This window comes from Gymnogyps californianus, chromosome 2 (genome assembly GCF_018139145.2).
Source record: "Gymnogyps californianus isolate 813 chromosome 2, ASM1813914v2, whole genome shotgun sequence".
NCBI lineage: Eukaryota > Metazoa > Chordata > Aves > Accipitriformes > Cathartidae > Gymnogyps > Gymnogyps californianus.
The window spans coordinates 145,732,422-145,751,901 of record NC_059472.1 but is presented as its reverse complement, the minus strand read 5'-3'; the positions used below and the strand labels follow the sequence as shown (position 1 = coordinate 145,751,901).

Genomic DNA, 19,480 nt, shown 5'->3' with positions numbered 1-19,480 from the left:
TATATACAAAGCATATACTTTGAAGGCTCCTTTTTTGTCTAAGGAATGTCTTCCTGTCTAAAGGATGGAAGTCAGTTACCATCTTAATCATTGTTATAAACAAAATTTATTTATTTTCTAATATTTAGGATAAGGATAAAATCACCTGCAATCAGCCACTCTCCTTCAAAGCCCTCAAAGAGGATACTGGGTAGTAGCTAAAGTTCTGTTCTACAGAGTCTATACTTTCTAAAGGAGGCTTCTGGACTCCATAGATGGCTATTAAAAGCATTTGGAAATGCCCAATCTTCAGTTTACAGAAGCCTTTTAAAAACAACTTACGCAGAAACCTTAATTTACTTTTTTTCCTTAGTACAGAGCAACCCTTCTTTCTACAAGGTCACTTAAGGGGCCCTAGAAGCTCTGCGACATAAAAGCACAAGAAATCTCTAATAAATGTGTGAAAACATTGAAGCCATGGTACTACAGTCCTCTGTGTCTTGAAGAAACACCTGATTCCGCGTAACACTAACCATTCTGTCAGCCCCTCCCAGCTACTTTAATCACACATTCAACATCCATAAAGTTCTTCCCCCAATTAATATTTAAACAAAAATAACTATATAAAAATATATTTTTATCAGTATCTACATGATTTTTTGAAACTAATAAATTTTACCTCAGAAATAATGTAGTGTTTGCAAACCAATTTGAACTTTTATCACTGAAATTCTGTGACCAATACTATAATAAAATAAAAATAAATTAACCTGGTCCCAATCTGTGCTCCTTTCACGATCTTCAAAATAACCTTTCAGATAGTCTCCTTTTGTATGGTTTCCTTTGACTGGAATATTTCTGGTTCCAGTATCTCTGATTGCCATACTATAACGTCTTCTTTTGTGACTGTGGAATTGTCCATTTACAGTGCAGGTCTTTTTGGCTGTAAGCACATGTAGTAGTTGTTCTAGTTCTAATAATTCATTAGAAAACAGATATGTTACCATGGGAAAATACACATTTAAAAAGGTAAAACCAAAAGTAATTGTTAAAATTTTGTTAGTTTTAACATTACTTCAACTCCTCATTTTAATACTTTTTTCTCTCCTTAGTTTGGTACTGTAGGTAATTTTCGCTTAACACCTCTAGAAGTTCAAGACACCTATCTACTCAGCCTTTCCTTCTTTACAGTACCACACTCAGATATTTGCCTATGACTATCTCAGAGGAAAACAGATGTGACTGAAAGGCAATTCATCTTTCATTTAATCATCGAACTCTGCCAAAGTTATCTACAAAGTACTGCTAAATAGCTTCACTGTTCTTCAAATTTTCCTGTGTAAATGTAACACCATGCTAAGATGCCATGGCCAGGTATACGGATAGTCCAGAAAGACCAGGAAGACAGATCCTTTATAGGGTGTCCTGAAAGCAATCTTCAGGATGCTATGCTGCCCTTCACACTTCAGAAGTGGAACACAGGGCAGCGGATTTTCTCTCTCCTTTGGTTAATCTGGAAGCATGCCTATTTACAGCACTGAAGTCGGAAGGAGGGAGCCAGGATCCCTAATCCAAATCTGAGACAGTGCAGGGATGTATCCCATGACATAGCTTGAGTGCAATGGGTGTGCCTGCTGATGAAACGCTTGGTTATATGAGGGGGCATGCTCTGTCCTGTCTTACTTATCACCTTCCTTCACCCCTGCATTTTCAAGATGAAGCCATAGTGATAGTTTCTGTAAACCTGAGTTTGTCCATTGGAAACAAAAGCAGTCCACAAATTAATTTCAAAGGAATTTAGATCAATGAGATTAAGAATGTTTCCATGTGATAATCCTTTATTTTTTAATGTTGTTATTCAGAAAAAGCAAATGGTATAATCGTAATGGTAAATCTTACAAAAAGGCTTGTGATGTTTGTCTACTTTCTTTGTCTTGAGCAAACAGAACTGAACGGAGCTGCAACTAGATTTGTTTTCTTTTTTTCCATGCTGCCAGTTTCTTGCTCTTTCCTGCAGTTACTATTAAGAATTTAAATAAATTTAAAGGGACAATTTAATTAGCTTAGGCTTAAAATATACTTACACTGTAACAAACTGGTTAAGAATATTTTTTTGTTTCTCTGAATGACACCCTAACTCCACCAACCATAAAGTCTTGCTATTGTCTTCACTGGGGCCTGGATTTCACCATATACAGCTATCTAGTAGCACTATGCCCAGATGGCTCCATCCATTCTTGTGAGTCAATTATTTTAGAAGATCTGGCTTGGCAATTTTAAAGGAAGGGTTTTGCTGCAAAACCAGTTTATGAAAGTACAATCTAGGAGTCCAAGTTTAGGGCTGAGGATTTTGTTCTTTTTATTATTTACTTCTGTGATTCATTGTACCTCTGTGTAACCTAAGAGTGGTAAAAATGTTTTTACCTAAGCTTAATTCAACTTCTTAAGCTGTTTTAACCCTTACTTAATGTAGCTTTTTAAAAGTGTTTTGAAAAGCTTGTAAAGTGTTGCTATTAGCAGTTACCACAAACAAGGAGCAGCTCTCAGCTGCTGAGAGCTCAACTTGTGTTTTCTTCTTTTTTTTTTTTTTTTTTTTTTTTTTGGACCACTCAGAACTCTCCTATACTTCTATTTGTTTGTGGTTAAGTAGCATTTCTGATACATCTAGCAACAGGGCTCCTGAAGAAAATGAACTTTGCATATTCCAGACTCACTGACCGGGTAGGTACTAAGATCAGAAGGTGGGTAGGGAAGCACAAATCATCAAGATGTTTTCAGGTACAGCAGGCAGATATCACAGAGCATTTGGTCAAAACAGAGTGGCTTGTGTCTATTTATTTCATCTCTTCTGGGGCTACATCTACACTGAGGTGTGAGTGGCTAAGGTGTCTAATCTGGCTACTATACATGAATTATCCCATCTACCCCTAAATGAGTCTTGCAATGTATAAAGATCTGCATAAAGAAGCAATGTAAATGAGGCCCCAGTGAACTCTGCCCTCACAGATAGATTGCTACTCTCAGAGCTCTCTTGGGTAGTTCAGATTGTGCTGAGCAATTAAGTAATAAATTAATGTGATGGTAACACTTGCCAGTAACAATTTGTTTTATACCTCTCAGAGAATTATCAAAATAGGGAGTTTATTTTCCAACATTGTTTTTAAATTTAGAAAAGACTACTTAACAGCTGTAAAATGAAATTGGCATTTAAGTCTAAAATGAAGTGCAAAAAGTCCTTTAGGCATTTAAAGACAGTTTACATCAAATGTGTGTTGCAAAAGGCAACTAGAGAAGAATAAATAGCTTACCTGTCACTTGGAGCTCAGTGGTACTGTTTAGAGAACTGAAAATATATTTTATAAAGAATTCTGGGGAGGGCAAACTTGCTTTCCCCATACAGACTCCTTGGAGAGCCAAAGTAATGATTAAAGCAGCCAGCCGTGGAAGAGTGTTTTCATCAGCACCATCTCTGTCCATTATATCAGCATTTTTCTCCAGAGTACTCACATCAACACACTGAAATCAGGAGAAAACAGCATGAAGACAACCCTGGTCACCTCCATTTAAATAATCAGAGTGACAGGAGGAGAAACTGGAGAGAACGCTTTCACGGACAGGCAGAGTAGAAAAAATACTAAGATTAAAGCTGTAATTGACAGCAGGACAGCAAATGCAAAACAGAGGACACTTTCAGGAGAACAGGCATATAATAAAAAAGCCTGAAATTTTACTCAGTGTCTGACAGGGAAGAAGTACAGTCCTTCATTGAGGTTATTTTTGCTTAGTGTTATTTTCATGCTGTTTCTATTATTCCTGTGTCCTCCTCAATTGCATCTACATCTACTTCCAGAAAGTGGCAGAAAAGGGAGGATTTTTTATTAAAGCACAAGAAATTGACTCATATAATACAGATTTTAACTCTTTATCTCAAACTTCAGAGAGAATTCTCTTAATGTTTTTAGTTCCCTATCTATTAAATTGAATCAATAATATGTTATGGGGCAGTTATCTGGGGACAATATGGAAAGATATAATTCTGCAGATAAAGGGTGATTTCCCTGCTGGGTGACCAAACAGGAGCAGTAGACAGTCGTGTACACCCATGTGTGTGGATGTGTGCAGGTCTGAAGTGAGGGAGCAGGGTACAGCTCTCTCAGTTACCTGGAAACTTATCCCTGTTTTCTTCCATTTCTGCCTTTCTTGTTTATTTTCACTGCAAACAGTTGGGGTTTGAGAGAAACAAAAAAAATGGCAAAAATTATTTAAGTTCATTTGTCTCTAACCCATATTAACTAAATTGAAAAGTCAACTAAATGACCCAGTACAGTAATAATTTATTTTAGACATACTCATCTCTCTCTCTCTGTGCCTTAAACACTGCAGAGGGGAGGCTGGTATTTCTTTTCCTGTCCATCCATTACACATTTAAATTTCCACAACCCAAAATTTAATCTCTCATTTCAAATAATATATTATTTGAATAATATAAATAATTATGACTGAGGATATTTCTGTGAAACCAAAACATATAAAGAGCCACTAAAAATGCTTTTATTCTATTACTACCCTGCATCATTGGCCCTTTTCCATAACTCAAGTGTTGTGATTCTAAGCATTAGGTAGTCTATGATGTTTTGAGAAACTTTCATAAAAAAGCCCTCTTTTCCCTCATGTCAGTGAGCAGTGAAGTCTCAGTTACTGAACAGGCTTGACAACTGATTATACTGCCAGCATAAACAAAGAGACCACACAGTAAAGCACTTTATGGATTGTTATTCTATCTTGACATGCCAAATACCCACCGATGCCTCTTTACAGTTGCCCAGATACCATTGGAGTTCTTGGAAATCGGCACGTTCACCAAGACTCAGAACCAAAAGTACTGGTCAATGAATAATTTATGATGGGAAACGATTACACAAAGAACACAGAGAGAGGAACTGGAGGCCCTCAACATTCTGCTGCACAGCCAGGACTCCTAGCCATCTTCTGTTTGCGTAGGAAACTCTACTACAGTATGGTGTAAATTAAAATCTAATGAAAATAAAAGAAAAGGGCAAATTCAAACTTTGCAATAAACCAAATTTAACTGTATATTATGAACAGATCTAAGGAGCTTCTCACAGGAGGTCAACCTGTACTTTAGGAGTTATCTAATCTCGCAAAAACTTATTTTATTGCTCATTACAAGGAAAACAGTTTTTATTTAGATTGTAAACTCTAGAATATTATTCTATTATTTTATAGACCCTACTTGAGATAAGGAATAGTAAACAGTGATGAGAAAACTCGCTGCATGTTTCCTGACTTAAAAAGGATCTCTTCAGCTGAATATACTCAATATGCTTTTTTTTTTTAAACTTTAAATTTAACCTTATCTGTATCAGTCTTTCTACAAGGCATATTCGTGCTGGTAGGTAATTAGCCACAAATTTATGTGTCCCAACTGAAGGAAACCATCATATCTTCGGACAGATTCCTTATTCCACCCTGCTTTGGATGACATGGAAGTGCAGGGCCTGGCAAGGTTTTCATCACAGCAAAATGATTCAGCATTTCTGCTATACAGCCAGATCAGTTTTGGAGCTGTTCTGCTTTATACCATTTAAATACAATCACTGCTAGTATATCTATACCAATAAATACAAGAGATGAGAAAGTACTTTCTGTCCTTGAAGCCAAGTGCACGATATTGCACAGCTATGCTCTTTTCCCTCTGCCCTAAGCAGGGCAACTGCATCTAAATTACCTGTTGGGAATGGTCCCTAATATCCACTGTCTCCCCAACCAAGTCTCAGCGGACTCTGTGGAAGTGCTAGGTAGCACATGCCAAGAGCAAGTCAAGGAGAAGGCTAGTATTAAACAGCACGTACAACAAAAGACCAACATTCAGCCTGTGCTCTCACACTGTTATCTACCAGTTTTCTGGAGGACCATGATACTGACACAATGTCTGAACTAGCTTAAAGGCATTATATTAGTAATAAATATGAAGTTATTTTTACTTATGTTTTCTTTACCTGGGTTTCAGAAGTTTTAAAATGTTGTCTTACTGCAGCCAAAATATCTTCAGTCTCATTCCGTGAAAAATAATAACAGTCTTCATCATGTCTTAAACTAAGCATACTCTGTAGGTAAAATTTATAATCCTTATTATTCAAGATGAGTTCTGAAGAACACACATCCCTGTGATGAAGAATGTAGTAGAGAAGAATAAGAGAAATTCTCTCAAATACTTCTTCGCTGAGATGGTCTTCTAAATCTCCACCAGCTATTAGTAACAAAGCATCTGGTTCAAGGCACTGTGAAAAAAAAAAAAAATGCAAGTTCAACTCAAGTAACACATTGCCAGTCATCTGCAAATACAATTAGAGAGGAGAACAGGAGAATTCAACTCTTATATTTAAAGGATCGAACCTAAGCCTGTACAGATGCAGGCTGATGGAATGGCAGGAGGAGGGTGCAGGTAATTCATTGCAGTTCTATGGCTGCATGATCACACCGTGTTTTTTTCCAGACCCCCTTCTGTTTTTAAGAAATTTCAAGTATCCAAGGGATTTAAAATTCACTACAAAACAGGACTAACTCTGATCAATCATTGTAGAGAACTGAAAGTCTTCCCCTGGCTTCAACAGATTATATTTCTGGTTATAAATATATTAGATAAGGGCTAGGGCTATTCATATTTTCACCTGTGCATTCTGTATATGTTTATATTGTAAGTGTTATAACACTACAGTATCTGGACTGTAGTTAATTCAGGGTATGTAAACAGAAGTTACATCATATTCAATGCATTGTTAAGAGTATTAATTGACCCTGCAATCATACAGCTATTTTTATTTTTTCTCAGTGAATTCTGTTAACTGGAACAATTCGGTCCAGTGCAGAGAGCCAGCACAATGTCTCAACACCATTTAGTCCTCCAAATGCATTTCAGGAGGGATTGAAATGATATACTCACCCTGTGCAGGTTTTCTATCTGAGCACAGATTTTTTAATACATATATATATATATACGTAAACGCCTCAATTTTTCTTGATACAAAGACATTTTCCAGAAACTTTTGGCAGCTCAAGCAAAAGTCAGTCTTTAAAATTAGACCAGAAGACTAATAGAGCTCTATGTCAGGCTATGGGAAATAAGATACTCAATTCCAGAATAAAGAATCTTTCTTGAAGAGATCCTGCAACTATTGTCATTCATTGTGTAGCTGGTTTTTTCCAACTGGCTCCTTTCCAAGCATGTTATAGGCGTGCCAGCTGATCTCCACTATTACGGTAGAGCAGCCAGACTGTACATTTCAGAGAAGAAACTACAACACATGAAGGTATCATGGGATGATCAACACTGCACTCTAATAAATTCATGAATCCAGACAGAACCTAGTTTGTCAGACTAAATTGTTTGTGGCTACAAGCATGATGTCTTGGTCGGTGTGGCTCACCTTGTATGTTAGTTCATTTTTCTACACAGAAGCTGAGTAGAATCAAACACACATTGTCATGTTCAGAAGCCAGTGATCCTTGGAGGAATTCAGAGAGCTGCCACTCTTTAACAGAAATAATTCTAACAAAAATTCTCACAAATACTCAGTCTAAAAAAAAAAGAGAACTGTGGATGGTAATTGCCAAATTAAATATTTATCCTCATAAATAAACTAGATTACAGTATGATCCACTGTGCCCTGCCTACATTGTCTATCAAGATCTATAATTCTTTTTCTAATGCATGTCTCTCAGCATTAGTATTTGGGCTAGGAGGAATACAGCTATTCTGTTTTCTGTCCCAAAAGACCCCAAGTTAGTCAACCAGCCTTTTCAAACATTCAGTAGTAATACAATAAACATACTGCATGTAGTGGAAGATTTTCAAAGACTTCTATAACACTGCAAAACCCAGTGAAGATAAATTGCAATCAGTGAGGCTGTTGTTTGCTCTTGCAAGGAAGATGACTGAAAAGGAAATTGCTAATTGGAAGGAAGCAGGTGCGTTGTAAAAGATGCAGCTACTCCATAGTATATGGGTAGCCCATAGAGAGTGATCCTTGAAGAGATATCAAGAGGATATAAATTGGTTCATCACTGGTTATTTTGCTGTTACTAATATTTTACAGGCGTAACCATCTGCATGGCCTTGGTTTAGAAATGCTTATTTGTTATAAAAAAGAGGCCAACTTTGAACCTGGGCACTGAACCCTGAGTTTCTTTTGTTTAAGAGGCCAGAAGTTAGAAAAAATTATCTTACCACTGCAAGAAATATATGACTTTTGTGTGCTTAGGAGATAAAGCAGTGTCAGATGCCATTCAATAGCTGCCAGCCCCTGCCCAAAGAGTCTCGGGGCTAATACGTAACAACAAACCAAAAAAGGGTCTAAAAAAGTGTTAAACTTCACTGCTTTTAAATACCCATTGGAGACATCATTAAAAATGAAAAAAAAAAATCTGAAAACAAAGTCATGTGAAAGGTTGGACCAGATGATCTTTCCAGGTCCCTTCCAACCTGGGCTGTTGTGTGATCCTGTGACCGGAATCCTGGATTTAGAAGGAAGAGTTGAGTTTGAAATCAATTAGTTATTCCCAACAAGTATGGGAAAGAAAATGCCAAGCTAAGGTGGGGCATTCTGTTTCAAATTTTGACGATCTTGAAAGATAATGCTTCTTGCACAGTTTTTGCTGTCTTGGTTTACCAAATCTTGTTAAATCATCTTGGAAGATTTCAGCACAGTGCCATGTGGGCTGCATGTGACTGAAGATGCCTTCTCTCTCTCATGGATTTTCTATAGACAACCGTGTTCATGTGGCACTGGCAGTGCAGGATGTGTGCAGTGTTACTGACACAGACAACACTGAGAAGTACTGGAAATGGTGAAAGTCCTCAAATTCTTCCCACAGGAAATTTCCATGATGAAGCCTAAACAGAGTGGAAGTCCTGACCAAAGTAAGCCCCAGCTAAGTGTCACTTCGATTTCTTCCATCCAAGGACACAGTGGGCATGCTCTCCACAAATACATCACAAATACAAGAAAAAATATGGCAATCCAGAGAAGCAAAACCAAGAGGGAGAACAAGAAGGCCTAGACCCCTGTTTTGTGAAGTTTAGGACTCTGTACCCATTACTTTTTAATACATTCCCAGATTTTGATCTGGGTCCATATCTGGTACATATCCATTGCCCATATGTACAAAGAGAAAAACTGCACCATCTCTTTCATAAAAATTACCCATTTAGGGAATAACAGGCACCTACATTATTTATGTATGAAATTTCACAGTGGGCCTCATGAAAAATGGGAGCGTTTGCAGAAAGGGCCAATTAAGTGAGTAGTTGTCTACTGCACAGGAGAAAAAGATCTCCATTTCATTTTCTTGGCAGTCTGCCAAGAATAGTATATTGTGAAAGCATTCACCTTTATGACCATCTTCATCATTCTGATATAAAGTGACACTCTGCTGTATGTAGGTCACTGAACAATGCTAGAGCTAGAGTAACATTAATCAAAGCCAAGACTGACCAAGCCCTTTGTAGTCCCTTTCAGCTAAGTTGCTCACTTACCACTGTCTCCGTCCTACCACAACCTACAATCTTATTACACTTGTTCCTTTCTTTGTCAAATCGGAAATCAGTTCTGAAAATATTCTCAACTCAACTAGACAACCAAACCTTCTGTGAAGCTGTACCCTGGACTATTTCCACTTGCAATTTGGATTTGTAGATCCATTGTTCTGCCTTTGATTTCCCTTGACCTGAACTGCTTACCAAAACCCTCCCCTAGATGTTGAATATTTCACTGAAGTGGCACATAAATCTGAGACAATCTTGTCTGGGTTTTATTTTTATGAACTAAAATCCAGAACAAAAAAAAAAGTGGCAGAACTGGTCCCCAATTTTTACTTATGTCTTTCCACAGTGGAAATCCTCTGTGTCCCAAATTCAAGCTCATGCTTTTATAGTTAGATCAGGGTAAAGTACAAAAATCTTTGTTGGAAAATAAACACTTGACAACTTTTAAAGGAAAATTATTATTGTCATGCGACTGAAACATGGCATTTTTAAGGAATGCCCATCATGTTTGGAATAGCTCTTCATGAGCTCAAACAATAAATAATAATAATTCAGAATGAAATGATTAAAGCAGGGACAATTTTTTGCTGCAACAACAAGCCCTTTACACGTTTAGGTTTTGTATTCAGGAGAGTATCACTCTAATAAATAATTTTAGAACTCACTGACGATCCTGTAAAGATATCCCTCATTAATTGAAGCACTAACCAGATTACAATCCTCTTGCATGCCATAAATCCGCTGTGGGCACTCAGCTCTCTCCAGTAACATTTTGACCAGTTCTCGTGAGTGGTTCATGTGGAGCTCAGTGTTGTCAGCTGAAAGAACGCGTAAAACTTCCATCAGATAGCCTCGGCTGGGAGCATAGCTGCCATCCTGCCCATGCTCTTCCCCAGGCTGTCCTTCAGCAATGAGCACGCTGAATATGAAAGCAGAACATACCACCCCAAGAGCTGGATGCTTGGTCAGAAAACACATCTCCTCTTCCTGCAGTGCGTGATCTGCACTGAATGTTGGATTGTTGTTTGCACTTCACAGCTTAAACTTGAAACCTGAGGAATCTGAATGGTAAAGGGGAAAAAAACCCCAACCCTTTAATTAGTGTGAATGCAATATGTTTGAAAGGATTTATTAATTGGTCGGCTAAGCTGATTTGCAGTGACAAGCTGTTTTTGAACAACAGGGAACCTGTAAGGGCTTTACAGCCCAGAACAGCAGGAAACTAAGACAACCATGGCCTTAAAACTTCTGTAGAATTACTAACAAGAGGTTGACTCAAAGTGCCCTTCCCTCCTCATAAAAGTAAAGTGTATGGTTTTCATTTCAGTGTTATGTTATTGCATTCACTAATAATCCTCTTCAGTAAGAACAGGAAAATACCATAGCTTTCACTTTCATTCGATTACGAAACAGGTTTTTAGTAGCAAAAATAGCTGTAAATAAGGATTACTAGTCTAATTCTGATATGAATGTGCAGTAATTATGTTACACGGCAATGATATAGAGCGGGCTTTATTTTCAAAACACTTTACCAACATTACCAAACTCCAGCTATACAACACAAAACAAGAATGAACAGATGTACTTAAAAATTAGTGACATTTTATGATCAGATGAAAGAGTTACAAAACTGAGGTCATAATTTCATTCATAGAACTCTGAATAAACACACCAGAAGCAACAAGTTTAACTTGTTAATTCTAGATGCAAAAGACATTTTGTACTGTAAATCTGTCTTGTCACTATCGTTCCTAATATACCGTTGCCTCTGCTTTAACAATAATCTATCTCAATATCAAAGCGCAAGAAACATAAAAGAGTTTCACTTCTGTTTTCCACAAAGAGGTTTTTATTTTATTGATGGGCAGATGCTGGCAGTGACATACATTTTCAGATGATAATGTACATGTGTTAAACAGCCACACATAAGTTCAGCTTCTTTTAACTGCAATATGATACGTGTGTGTCTTATTTTAAAGGAAACTCTGCTAACAAAGTATTTAAAATGAAAAAAGAACTGCTGAATTCAAATTGGCATTCACTCCGATAAAGGTTATTATGTTTTTAGATGTTAGGAAATCTTTTGGTGTTTAGATATATTTTACTGTTAGCAGTTAGGACTATGTATCATTGTTACAAGGATGCACTTATTTCTAAACATTATTTTCTTACCTTCTGAAGGGAAAAAGAATGCTTGTGTATCTAGCTTTGTGGCCTTCTGAATCCTCAGAAGTATTTAGCTGCTGGAAGTCCAATGTTTTTAAAATTCCTTGATGGTGCTCTGGAAGCTGGAAAGGATTAGTTTATTGCTGCCTTGAAAAGTTTTCAGTTGCTATGGAGAGAGCTGCTCTTAAGGTAACAATGGAGGTGGATAGGAATTAGTACATGTTCTTCTTGGCAAGTTCTAAGCATCACGTTATTGAATGTATTTCACATATTTTAGTAGTTATCATTTTATGTAAACAGTCTCTATTTTAGCAGTGCAAGATGTATAAAATCTCTTGAAGAATGTATTTCATTACAATGGATAATACATGCAAGCACTCTAACTGTTCTCTACATTACTACATTATCTGATCAATTTTACAACAAACTTGAATTTCTTTTTTTCATCAAAATATTACCTCTTTTTGCAAATATGAGAACAGAATAGAGATAGAAATCTTTTCAAGCACCTCCATAGAAAAATGGTATTTTTCTTTGGGAAACACTGTCCATAGAGAACAGGCTCTTTCATCCCCACTTATTCTGTGCCACATTTGAACCAACTAAAAAAGCTGGGATAGCTCAGACTGCGGTGAAAAAAAATTTCTTCCACCCACTCAGATTTTCCAGAGGGATGCTGTTACAAAGTCGACATTTACGTCACCATGCTGTTACAATATTATTGCACTGGAAGTTAGTGAAAACTGTCACGACTGACAGACTTCCACAGCGACAGGTACACCAGTCATAGCATTCTCCCACCTACCAAACCTTCAGTGCGGTAATGAAGAATTAGCATCTTAGTTGGCTCAAAAAATCCTGTGAAGCAGTAAGCCTGTAGTAATAGAAACATCATAATTCTCTTGAAAGCTAGATTGACAAAAAATTCTGGGTTCTAAAATGCCAGTAATGTTTCCTACAAGGTGGTGAGTTCAAAGGGAACAGCCTTGTTTTCGTAAGGCTAAGAACTGGCAACTGATATTGACTATAAAAAAAACCCTAAACTGACAACACTAGCTTGAGGGAAGTGCAAAATGTAAATAAATGTTCTCAAAAATACAAAGTACAAGTATATGGAACTATGTACAAACTCTTGTGTGATCAAGGCTGAGCATTTTAAAAATCAGTGCTACTATTAGATACTCAAGTACAAAAAAACCCCTCAGATTTGTATCAAATTATCTTTTATTTTACTTCATAAATTACAAAAGATATTTATCAAACATTGCCAAATATGCAACTTTATGCAAACAAGAATTACAGAAATTTTATTCTCAAAAATTTATTTTTATATCAATGACTGAAAAGCAGAAACACATGATAATATGCATCTCCTCTAGCTTTTCTATAATTTGCTCTGTGAAACAAAGCTAACTACGTCCAGATTTGTTCCACTAATAAAAATAATTCCTCAGATAATGAGGGAATAGCTTCCAGCATTTAATTCCGGGGATTGCTCAATCTCCAAACAAACATAGAATAGGTTTATCTGTATATAATTTGGTGTTTTGTATATAATTACAAATTGAAACTAAGAATTCATTCTATCCAATTAAAATGTACAAACAGAGGGTGAATTGTTTCAATTTATTGAGAGAAGCTAACATTTAAAAACTCATTTGATGATTTATAACTACTGAAAGCTGCTGAGAGAAGATTTACATAATAATACTGGCTATATCTTACACTAACATTTATATTACAGAGTGATGGTAAAAAAAGGAAACATTCAGTGTATTAAAAAGCAACAGATAATAACTGGTACAGGGTACTATGGCTGATTTCAAAGGAGAATTCACTTCCCTTTTTAAGACTAAGTGTTGCAAACCTCCTCTGGCTTGTAAATGAGTTTCTCAGCAGTGGCAAAATCACTGATGGTGACTCAAGCCTCAACCTCCGCTTTTACCCCTGACACCAGAGCACTACCTGTGCTTTCAGTCATGCCACTGTCATCAAAGAATTTTTCTGTCTACACAGCACTTGGATTACTACTTTTGAAGTAATTGCTAGCATCAATTGGTAAGTCCTTTTTTCAAACCCTTCTATAGTAGCATTATTCCCCTACTACCTACCCATCCTGATGCTGTGCCAACTGATAAAATGACAGCGATAATAACAGAGCTGTGTAGTTACATGCATATTAGAAGTTTGCTGAGACACACAGACAGAAAGAAATCACTGGTACAGTTTAATGTCTTAAAACCTCCCGAAGCACCTATCACTATTATTGTTCTCTCATGTGTTATAAGTCTCTGCCATTTTGGCTCAAATTCGATTGCATGTCTTTTGGTGATTTTTAATAAAGGGGAAAAAAAAGTCCATGCACAATGCTCATAAGCCAGTGACTCTCTGCTTACTGTAGAATGATAATATGCATGGAAGAAAGAGCCTTTAGAGGAACTGGAGAACTGGGGTAACTCAAATTGAAATAGCTTACCATTCTAACATGACGACAGACTGTATATAGCAAAACCAGAGGCATGATGAACTTCCTGATTAAATAAGCAAATGAAACTTTTTGGTTTTTATTCCATTCTACACTTAGTTAAGGACCTTGGCATGATCAAGCAAGGATCTAAGCTCAAGAATTTGCAGAGATAATAATTTTTAATCTGTTTGAACAGTTACCATGGAGGGATACTTGCAACAGAGTAACTGATTGCAGACAGGCATGGGTACATGTCCCAGGAAAATAAGTAACAGAAGAAATAAGATAAAAAGAAGAGTGATAAAAATGGGAACTTCTCAAAACTCTTATTTTCATTTCGTGATTGGATTCGTGATCTCAGACAACTGCATATCAGATTTTCTCCACACACGAATACAATCTTTTATGACTTAGAAAACTCATATAGTAATATCCTAACTTCCATTCTTAGTGAATAGGAGTGAAGGCAATTTCCAAATGGCATAACCAGACACAGGACATGATAAGCACATGCAGCAAGCCCTCTTTTGTTACAGGATTTTTATTTATGTATTTGGTTTTAATTTTAAGTCAACCAGTAAGACTTACTGCAGCTTATCGTCTTGTTACTCCCACCTACACACCTGCTGCAAGAACAAAAGCAAGTTGCCCATTCACAAATGCTATGAATAACTGCACTCTGCAATTTACTGGTTTTCAAAGGATCGGTTAATAAACTATGTAGGAATAGGAGAACTCTTTAGAGAATTCACTCTGAGATGACAAGGACATTCCTATGAGCTCTACCAACCTGACAAACGGCTTAATTTTATTGGTAGAGCAGAATGAGAGAGGATGTAGGCATCATTTTAGCAAGACCCCTGCTGAACTTCACAGCTTACTGAGAAATGCAGCTATATAACTCTTATTCCTTAAATACTGTATAACTTGTTTTGATGGACTAAGCAAATGTGGTTTTTGCCCTTTTACTAATCGCAGCAATTATGGCAAATAGAAGAGAATCCTGTGGTACTGCAGATTTCCTCCATGTTATTAATGTGATGTGTGCACATTGCTATAATTACAGCCATAGGCAGCATATTGACATATGAAAGAACTACATTTTGCATGTAATTTGTGTAGAATTTCAACATATAAAGCATCTTTGCCAATGAATTAATGCCAGAGTGCTGTAATAAAAAATGTCAGTGCTTTAAAATTACGTCAGTCTATTCAGCTTCATTGGCCTCACATGTCAATCCTAACAATATCCCATATATTAAGATTGCCAATGAATTAAAATAAACGAATGCTATTGAAATTTTCTGAGTTACATATATTAATATAGGGCTATAGATATTAATATATGTCTCTGGAACAAGGCTTGTATTAGTTCAGGATTGCAAAATTCACCTGTTAGTCAGCAGAAAGTTTCCTAAGAAGACCTGGAAATCTAGTTACATTAAAATAGAACAGAAAGAGCTCATGGATTACTTCCACTCTAGGCCAGCAAAGCCTCTCATGTTTTGAGAAATGTACCTTCTGAAGTGCCTTCTCACATACTACAGAATTAATCTGTGACATTTATTGTCCTAAGATACTCCTGGCATGAAAGCTTATATGGGTTAACAAAAAGAAAGTGTTCATTTATATGGAAAGTGTGATCTAAAACCTCATTAATTGCCCCTATCTTCCTACAGACTTCTTCCTCACATAACCTCTTCATTGCTGACTATCTGGCTGTGTTTCAAAAAAAAAATAAATTGGGATGTAGGGGTAACCATCAAGACTATTCAACAGTAACATTAATTACAATGAAGAACTTAGTCACGGTAGGAGATACGAGTATCCTGGGCAAGAAAAAGAGGGGGCTTCAGAAGGATGTATATGATGTTGCTCATTTTTAAGTTAAAACACATATGGGGAAAAAATGCTCTTGTGTTCATCCTTAGGAACTTTGGCAGCCTAACTTTACTGAAGGTATCTAAACATTAAAGTATAGCTACTAGGCCATCAAGTCAGCTTCAGCTATCTCACCTCCTCTTACACTAAATAGATGCAGAAATCAGTTACTAAGCTTTTCACTGCCTACTGTTTGGTTATGGCCTGGAGCGTTATCAGACTCTATTATGTATATTGTTTTTTTCTGCTCCTTTAGGTTTCCAAAGACACTGGGCTTAGAAAACATAAGGTGATTTTACTAACAATGTCTCATCCAGTCCAAAGCATTTACAGTCCAATTACATATGTTAAGCTATAAATTTAGATATCCCAAATGAAATATTATGTAGTATTACAGCATAGAATATTTTAATGGAAAAAAATTAAAGTTTTTAAATTGAAAAATAACCTTTTGACAGTTATGCTATTCAACTTGTAGGAAACTGACTTATGTATTTTATGTCGCTTCTTCAGCCATTGACTTCTGACCGCAATATATTGGAACGTTCCTTTCCTGTTGGATAGTCATCATCGTATGCTTGAAAGCCACTCAGAAGTCCCTTTATTTAATTTGTCTTACTTCATAAAATATTTATAAATCATTTTTACTATTACAGAAATTAAGATAACAAGTGTTTACTCACATTACTTCTTATTTTTCAACCTATGACTCAGTGTTCAGTTGTTCTAAAGAAATTCTCCTCACAATAGGGAAGAGTCATGGCAAGCAAACACCATGGTAATTGTTGCCTGAGAGAAGACTGGTGTTTCTCAAGGCCTTATAGTCTACCTAAAAACAAAGGAAAAATACAAGTTTCTGGGTCATGAATACAAGCCAGGGTGAGGGGAGGGAAGACAGTTTCTTTCCCTCTCTTTGTCTTAAATTCAGGAATTTTGTAGGTAGCACTAACACTAACAATAGCTTACAGAATAGCTGAGTGATTAGAAGGGCTTCAAGTAACAGATGTTGAAGCAATAAAGGTGAAGAGAAAAAAGGAAAATCCTAGAATGGAAGGACAATGAAAGAACCAGTATTGAAAACCAATTATATTTAACCAAATACAAACTTCATCGCATTACAGTGAACTTAATTTCCACCTTTATTAAAAGTACTGACCAACTAATATCTCCCCCATGTAACCCAATATTATATCCACTGTTCAAAGGTTTGGTAACAAGAGCAGTGAGAGGGGAGTTTGCTTTCATAAGAAGTGCTCGTACTTTATGAACAAAAGTTTTTTAATTTTAAAAGAAGTTGCTTATCTATATATAACCATAGATAACCTAAATATCAGTATTCACAATGAATGCACATATGTAACCCTTAGATTATAAAATAAATGGTTGCTTTTTCCTAGCCTATGAGAATACATACAGAAAATACAAAATCAACTACTATTCTAACTTTGCAAATACAATTTGAGTTAACATACCATATATTCTTGTAGCATTGTTCTGTCCAATTTAGGAACAATTCTTATTTTATCATCAAGAGGACACACTGTTCATTCTGCTCAGTGTTGGCCACAGAATTCTTTGTATCACTAGCTCCTGGAACAGAATTGCTGTATTTTAATAATACTTCAGTGAATTTAGCATCTGTTTGCCATTGGTTGTGTGGTTTGTGTTGTTTAGTTGTGGAAGAAAAAAATTGTGGGTTCAGTGTTGTCATGGTTTAACCCCAGCCAGCAACTAAGCACCACACAGCTGCTCCCCCCTCCCAGTGGGATGGGGAGGAGGATTGGGGAAAAAAAAAGTAAAACTCGTGAGTTGAGATAAGAACAGTTTAATAACTAAAGTAAAATAAAATATAATAATAAAATAATAATAATAATAATTGTAATGAAAAGGAATATAACACAAAAAAAGAAATAAAACCCAAGAAAAGACAAGTGATGCACAAGGCAATTGCTCACCACCCCCTGACCGATGCCCGAGCAGTGATCCTTCCCTCCCGGACAACTCCCTCCTGTTTATATACTGAGCATGACGTTCTATGGTATGGAATACCCCTTTGGCTAGTTCGGGTCAGCTGCCCCGGCTCTGCTCCCTCCCAGCTTCTTGCACACCTGCTTGCTGGCAGAGCACGGGAAACTGACAAATCCTTAACTTAGGATAAGTACTACTTAGCAACAACTAAAACATCAGCGTGTTATCAACATTATTCTCACAGTAAATCCAAAACATGGCACTATACCAGCTACTAAGAAGAAAATTAACTCTATCCCAGCTGAAAACAGGACAAGTGTGTATTATACTAAGAAGCACCAGAATAGCTCACTGTACTGAGGTGAGATGTTGGTATCTTCATTGGTTTCCTCTCCCATAAATGAATATTCAAAGCAGTTTATGAAGTGTATAGGAGATCTTCTCATGATGGGCAACAATAGCACTCACCTATATAAGCAGTTTATTACGTCTGCATGTTCTCTGTACACAAACATATATACAAGGAGATGAAACAAAAGCAAAGAATATTAAAGAACAATAAACAAACCTAGGTCTAATTCAATATGATTATTCTGTTTCTTATGTCAACACAGCAGGTTTTTCTCCACTTACTGAATTCACTTGATGAGTATGTGTGATTATAACCATAATCATTATGCCCAAAGAAGCACCTTTACAATAATATTAGAATTTTCACATCTTTCCTCAAAATATTTGGCTATGTGCATGCAAAGATTACATTTGCCTCTTTTATGATTGCACAGTCTACATGTTTCACAACTCCTGTGGATGAGTGATGCATGCAGGTCTTAACCCTCCATTATTTCCCATCCTAGAAATTCTTGTTATCACCCTGTAATATGTGCTTATTATGTACTATTATGTTTCACATCATATCTAAAACTCAAAGTCTCTAATTCTTTCTGCATGAAAACCTGAATATCCTCTGTAGCCTCCTGACCCAACGTCATCAGCAAACTTTATGCCAAAAAAATTTAAGAAAGTATAAGAAAAGTCTAAAGACTTCAATCTTGGAAGATCTCGCTAGCAACCTCATGCCAGGTCAATCAATCCCTTTTCAAAGCAACCTACAACCTTCTAGATTTTTACCCACCCTCAATTTTTCCATCTCCTTCAGTTTAATAAGTAATTTCCTAGTTGGTACCACACCAAATAGTTATACACAATTGTTATAGTGAAGTCCTGACATATCTGATCTACTGCATCTGCTTTATCCAGAAGATCAGTCATTTAAAAACAAACAAAAAATTTACCTTCCTAGTAGTTTATTAATTAGTTCCTCTTTAGCAACTTTCGAATGGAAACAATGGCTTATTTTTAGCTATAAACATTTATTTTTCATAAAAGTAGAAATTAACAAAATACAGAATTAGTCCTTTCTATTTGTATAGATGCATTGAATAAATCAAAAT

The 19,480-nt window shown here is 36.4% G+C and overlaps 1 protein-coding gene across 1 annotated transcript in view; it reads right to left on the bottom strand.

Moving 5' to 3' along the window:
* Positions 1–10,522, bottom strand: part of SLC39A12 (solute carrier family 39 member 12) — a 33,901-nt gene extending 23,379 nt beyond the window's left edge. Inside the window, exons 1-4 of the mRNA XM_050892373.1 lie at positions 10,253–10,522; positions 6,000–6,281; positions 3,288–3,495; positions 750–952 (exon numbers count right to left, since the gene is read on the bottom strand). Coding sequence (XP_050748330.1) covers positions 750–952; positions 3,288–3,495; positions 6,000–6,281; positions 10,253–10,522 — 963 coding nt within the window. The remainder of the gene's footprint in view (positions 1–749; positions 953–3,287; positions 3,496–5,999; positions 6,282–10,252) is intronic.
* Between the last annotated feature and the right edge of the window lie 8,958 nt (positions 10,523–19,480).